Source organism: Tiliqua scincoides, chromosome 8 (assembly GCF_035046505.1).
Source record: "Tiliqua scincoides isolate rTilSci1 chromosome 8, rTilSci1.hap2, whole genome shotgun sequence".
Taxonomy (NCBI): domain Eukaryota; kingdom Metazoa; phylum Chordata; class Lepidosauria; order Squamata; family Scincidae; genus Tiliqua; species Tiliqua scincoides.
The window spans coordinates 31,842,788-31,848,972 of record NC_089828.1 but is presented as its reverse complement, the minus strand read 5'-3'; the positions used below and the strand labels follow the sequence as shown (position 1 = coordinate 31,848,972).

The 6,185-nt window shown below is 47.3% G+C and overlaps 1 protein-coding gene across 2 annotated transcripts in view; it reads left to right on the top strand.

Annotated features, from left to right (window-relative positions):
- Nucleotides 1–3,748: 3,748 nt before the first annotated feature.
- Nucleotides 3,749–6,185, top strand: part of HOMER3 (homer scaffold protein 3) — a 31,271-nt gene continuing 28,834 nt past the window's right edge. Inside the window, exons 1-2 of one of the 2 annotated variants that reach the window (XM_066635219.1) lie at nt 3,761–3,846; nt 4,215–4,392. In XM_066635219.1, the coding sequence (XP_066491316.1) occupies nt 4,388–4,392 (5 nt within the window). In that variant the 5' untranslated portion in view covers nt 3,761–3,846; nt 4,215–4,387. Of the gene's footprint in view, nt 3,847–4,214; nt 4,393–6,185 lie in introns of both variants that reach the window. The other variant, XM_066635217.1, reaches the window with a different exon arrangement.

The following is a 6,185-nucleotide window of genomic DNA, read 5'->3' as shown; positions in this document are numbered from 1 at the left end:
GTTTTTATATCTCGAAGAGGCATTCTTTACAGTTCCCAAATTAGCATGTTTCTGTAAGGCCCCATGTTTGAGAGTTAGAATCACACCGACTCATGGAATTCCTTGCCACTGGAACAGTGTTTCTCAGACTCCAATATTGGAAGCAGTACTGTCTTTCTGAATTAGAAGAGGAAACCACCCAAGGTTTCCTTTGAGAGTGTGTGAAAGTAAGAATGATGCAACCATAGCGAAGACTACCCTCCTTGAGTTACCAATTTGGGCATGCCTCTGGACTAGAAGGAGGAACTGAAGTAGAAAAGCAAAAACTACCCTCCTTTTGTGCTGTATTTCTACAAGGGACTCAGCTATCAAACCAAGCTTGATGCAAAAACGTGGTGAAATCGTCTACCTTCCCAGCAAAAGGAGATTAAAAGAAGACAAAGCCAGACTAGTGGCTCCAGTAGAGAGACAATAGCTAACCCCCTCAGAGATCAAATATGTCAGCAGTGTGTCTGCACTGAAAGTGATTGGACAATTCAACCACTGCTAATACAGATAGAAAGACCTACATCTCCTGTGGAGGCTATCTCGAAGGAAGGAAGGTCAGAGCAGCAACTCATCCAGAGAGCTAACTCATCCTACTTTGAGCTAACAGTTGCCTTTAATGTATTTCTTATGGCACATTAGCAGTTATGGATGCATCAGTGGCTAAAACTATGTGAGTTTTAAACAGAAATGAGACAAATACCCCAAAATAGGCCATTGCAGGTACCCCCTGTCATATTCTAGATTCACAGTCGTCCTTTTGCTCCACTTTCACTGTCCTTCACCACCTCCAGTAACAAAAGAGGCTAAACCTGAATCACACTAGAGACACCTTGAAAAGTAGGGCAGGCAGTCTCCACGACCTGCAAGTGGTGGGCTATCTAGAATCTCCTGCTCCTTTTAGAAACTAATTATTTGTCACACGGCAGATTAGCTTAATTGGGTTGGCAGGAACCGGCAGGGGAGTCAGCCATGGTGGGCTTTGCTCCAGGGTGCTGGCCTTCCTTCTTCTGGCAATGTTTCAGAAACTCAGCCTCCCCCCAACTTGCAAGGAGAAATTACAGGGCTGTGATTTGGGGGCATGAATTGCTCAGCTGTTAACAGGTTTCCACACAAGGATCTCACCACAGCTTGTGACACAGAATTCTGAGAAATGCTTGCCTGAATGGGAGGCTGGGCCCAGAGCTTGCTGTAATTCACATCCCCAGAGGGCAGGAGGGCCTATGGAAATGGAACTGGCTCAGTAGACACCTGTTTGAAACTACTCTATATCCTTGCCCTTAAATGAGAACAGATGCCCTCTAAAAAGAGGGTGGTAGGGACAACTTCTTAGATAAGCAAATGAAAAGACTGTCTATAAAAAGAGTTCTATCAGTTCAGACTTGTTGTTGGCAACCTTCAGTCTCGAAAGACTATGGTATCGCGGTCTGAATGATGGTTCTGGAACAGCGTCTAGTTGGCTGAAAAGGCTGATTCGGGAGTGACAATCCCTTCCACACTGGGAGCAAGTGCAGTCTGCTCCTGGTCTGTCTCCCTGACTATGGGCCTTCCTTCTTTGCCTCTTTGCCTCAGTCTGTTGGCCAAGTGTCTCTTCAAACTGGAAAAGGCCATGCTGCACAGCCTGCCTCCAAGTGGGCCGCTCAGAGGCCAGGGTTTCCCACCTGTTGAGGTTCATTCCTAAGGCCTTCAGATCCCTCTTGCAGATGTCCTTGTATTGCAGCTGTGGTCTACCTGTAGGGCGCTTTCCCTGCACAAGTTCTCCATAGAGGAGATCCTTTGGGATCCAGCCATCATCCATTCTCACGACATGACCGAGCCAACGCAGGTGTCTCTGTTTCAGCAGTGCATACATGCTAGGGATTCCAGCACGTTCCAGGACTGTGTTGTTTGGAACTTTGTCCTGCCAGGTGATGCCGAGGATGCATCGGAGGCAAGTGGAAAGCTCTCAGTTTCCTCTCCTGTTGTGAGCGAAGAGTCCATGACTCACTGCAGTACAGAAGTGTACTCAGGACACAAGCTCTGTAGACCTGGATCTTGGTATGTTCCGTCAGCTTCTTGTTGGACCAGACTCTCTTTGTGAGTCTGGAAAACGTGGTAGCTGCTTTACCGATGCGTTTGTTTAGCTCGGTATCGAGAGAAAGAGTGTTGGAGATCGTTGAGCCAAGGTACACAAAGTCATGGACAACCTCCAGTTCATGTGCAGACTGCGCATGCGCAGTTGGTTCAGACTAAGTCTGTCTTAATTATAGCAAAAAGGATCCTCCAGAGGCAGTCTACTTGCAAATACCGGTGGCTGGGGGCAGATAGCCTGGGAGGGCTGTAGCCTTGATTTGTGGATGTGCTGGAGGCATTTGGTTGGCCACTGTTGGGAACAGAATACTGGACTAAACAGATCTTTGGTCTGGTCAAGTGCTGCTGGTCATGCTAATAGTCACTATCACTGCTGCTGCTGCCCACTCTCAAAAAAATGAGACTAACACGAAATATTATTATAATATCCAAAACAAGTGAATTCTGACCAAGCCCAATTGAAATCAATGGAGACAAATTAATCACGACTGAATTCAGACCTATGCATTTCAATGGGGCATAGTCCAGATTTGCTTTCTTTGGATACACCCTGAAGTGCTAAACTAGATGGATGTTTGGTCTACTCCAGCAGCATTCATCAAATTTTCTTAAATGGCCTTTTTAATATCCACACCCAAAACCTATATGGTCTAGAACAGTGGTTCCCAACCTGGGGTATAGGTACCCCAGGAGTACTTGCCAGGACCTTTAGGAGTACTTGAAAAATAATTTAATAATGGCAGGAAAAGGCAGGTCTGTATTAGAATGCCTTGCAGGGCTGGCATTTGAATGCCTTGCAGGGCTACAGTTTATGGAAATAGGCTGCCAAGGGGTATGCAAGTGAAAAAATGTTAGGAACCTCTGATCTAGAACACCCTTTCAGTTTGGAATGGGGCTCTCTGTCTTCAGTAAGAGCCTTCCAAGAGAAGTCACAGTCCAGCCTCTTCCTAAGGCTGCAAGCCTATCCACACTATAAGCCCCACTGACTCTAATGGGACTTACTTCTGAGTACACAAGCATAGGAGTGGGCTCTAAGTCTACTCAGAGATCTACTCCATCCAGCTCTTCCTAAAGCGGCAATCCTATCCACACTAACCTGGGAGTGAATAGCAGGAGTGGATTGCATCTTTTAGATTGTGAGCCCTTTTGGGACAGGAAGCCTTTAGTTATTTGATTTTCTCTGTAAATTGCTTTGTGAACTTTCAGTTGAAAAGTGGTATATAAATACTGTTGTTGATGATGATGATTTTGATTATGATTATGATAAAAGCCCCATTGACTCTAATGGGACTTCAGAATAGACAAGTATAGGAGTGGGCTCCAAGAGTAGAGTGGGCTCTGAGCCTACTCAGAAGGAAGCCCCATTAGAGTCAGTGGGGCTTACTCCCAGGTAAGTGTGGCTAGGATTGCAGCCCAAGGGCACTATCCTAACCAGGTTTACTCAGAAGTAAATCCTATTTTGTTCAATGGGGCTTACTCTCAGGAAAGTGGTTAGGATTACAGCTCGAGGAAACGCCACTGAACTTCAGTCCTGGGCAGCAGCAGCAGGAGGGCTCTGGCGTGGCTGCGGAAATCTGCTGGGCTCCGAGATGTCCAGCAGGTGGCACCAGCGAGCCGGCCGCGGAGACCCCCATTGGAAATAAAAGTCAGAAGAAATGTGAGCGAGATGGAGCAGAGTTGGCCGGGGAAGGAAGAGAGATTTCTTTCCGAAAGAAAAGGAGAACAAAGGACGCCCCAGAGGACGCCCACTGGGTGAGTGGCTGTGCTGGGATCCTGGCTGATGCTGGAAGGCTCTTGAAGCTGTACAGGGAGAGGGGGGGCTTGCCTGGAAAAGGCGGGTGGGGGGAGGGAAGGAGGGATAGTATGTAGCAAAAAACCAGCTGACACCCTCCTTCTGTTTCCGCCCTAACACGCAAGGGAAGGGAGACTCCTCTTAGCAGGAGACAGAAAGTTCTTGTCTTGGGGATCTCAAGGCCATCTGGGAATGGGGCAGCCCTCTTTGGGAGGGTGGGGGGCAGCTGGCTGACCCTGCAACCTTCCCTTCCCCCCCCCACCCTTGAGAATGTGTGTAGATCCTTGTAGCCTCTCTCTTTCTTTGCTCTTTCCCATCTTGCAAGCAGGCACTTCCCCACCCCACCCCCACCCCCAATTGCAAACTAGCGGATTTCCAAAGTGAAATTCCAGAGGAAAATTGAGGAGTAGCCGGATCCGGAAAAAGAAAGAAAAGAAAAGAAAAGAAAAGAAAGACAACGTGGGAAAAGATCAGAGGAAGGGCCCAGCCTCCCTGGAGAAGATGGGGTGAGAGACCCTTTTGACTTGATGGTGCATGGGGAAGAACCCTGTTTTGTAGTTATTGGAGGAGTGGGTTTAAACAAAAAAAAAAGACAGATCCAATTGGCACAAATGGACTGGACAGATTTATGTCACCACGCCTGAGAAATCATGGACATGATCGAAACAGGCCCTAAAGTTTAGAACTCTCTGGAGAACATTTTTTTTTTCTCCTTGCAAATCTCCCAAACACAGTTTGAACTTGGGCTGAAGATAGGGATAGGGGCTGAAGATTCTGGGGGTGCTGATTACAATCCAGCCTTAAGGGAATTTCAAATCCTCTTCACTGTCTGTCTTCTCTCCCCTTCCTGGTATGTTAAGGTGACTGACTTCCTTGCTTTAAAAGCTTCACTGCAGTGACCTTTAAATGGATGCTGTCATGGGCACCATCCTCCAACCTCTCCCCGCTCCCCATTTTCATCTCAGTGTGCAAATAGTTTGATTTTGGAAACAGCTGGCTAGTGAACGTGGAAATGACTGCCCATTTGTCACTTCCTTGGTGTACTGGTGGCATTTGGATCTGGTTGGAAACTAGTTTCCTGAAAGGACCACTTTGCAGAAAAGGGGTGAAGCATGATGGACCAAATCAGTCTCTCTCCATCTCTTCCTCTCAGGTCCCCAAGGTGGGCTGACAAGCAAGTCCCATTGCTAGAGCCACCTGTCTGTCCACTTTGTCTTGCCATTGGATGGGAAGTCAGTCAGCTCAGCATTGGCCCTAGAATATCTAGCTGCTGATCTCTCTCTCTCTCTCTCTCTCTCTCTCTCTCTCTCATATAATACTAGAACTAGAATATAGTCAATAAACTCATGCAGGCTGAAAGAGAGAGAGAGCTGGTATCCCAACAAAACTGATGGACAATGAGTTAAAATACTGGCACTATTTTGTGTGTGTGTGTGTAAATTAACTGTTCATTACGGAAGAAAATTTAGGAAAATATTAAGAAAAAAAAGTGGGGTGAGGAACAGGTTGGAGGTCTATGAAATGATGCATGGATGCAGACTCCCCCCTCCTCTCATAATACCAGGGCACAGGAGTCACCTGATGAAACTGGCAGGCAGTAGATACAAGAGGCCTTCTTCACACAATGCCAAACGTACAGAATTCGCTGCTGCAAGTCACAGAGTTGGCAGCTGCTTTCAGATACTTTAAAGGGGGATTAGACCAGTTTGTGGAGGAAGAAGAGGGCTTTCAACAGCTATCAGCTCTGCAAATGGAACCTCCATGTACAGAGGCAGTCTACCTCTGAGCACCAGTAATTGAGGCTAAGCAACTGGCAAGACCTATTTCCTTCAGTCCCTGTTGGTGGGCTTCCTGAAGGCATGCATGCTCCATTATCTTTCACCTAAAGAGGCTAGTATGGCAGTCTTAGGCTCTGAACCTCTCAGGAATGAATTAAGTTTCTCTGTAGAGGCAAGATTGATGCTTGTGGTGCAGACCTCACCATTGTCCCCATAACTTTCCTTCAACATAGTGTGGAATGTTCTTTCTCTCTTTCTTCCTGGCCCAACCACGTGGCATCCAATAGGGGCAGTTTCTCCACTTGTTAGGAATTTTTGCCCATTGCTGGGACCACGTGAGTGGGGGGGGGGGGAGAGAGAGAGAGAGAGAGAGAAGGAAACTCTCACCTTGGAGCATTCAGCCCAGCTGACTCAGCATGCTTGTGGGCCGACCTCCAGCACTTAGCCACGTTTCTCAAGCTTGCACACGCTGCCTCTAGCTGGGAAGGCAGTCACAAGAGGAAGGCAGATGTTTGAGAGTT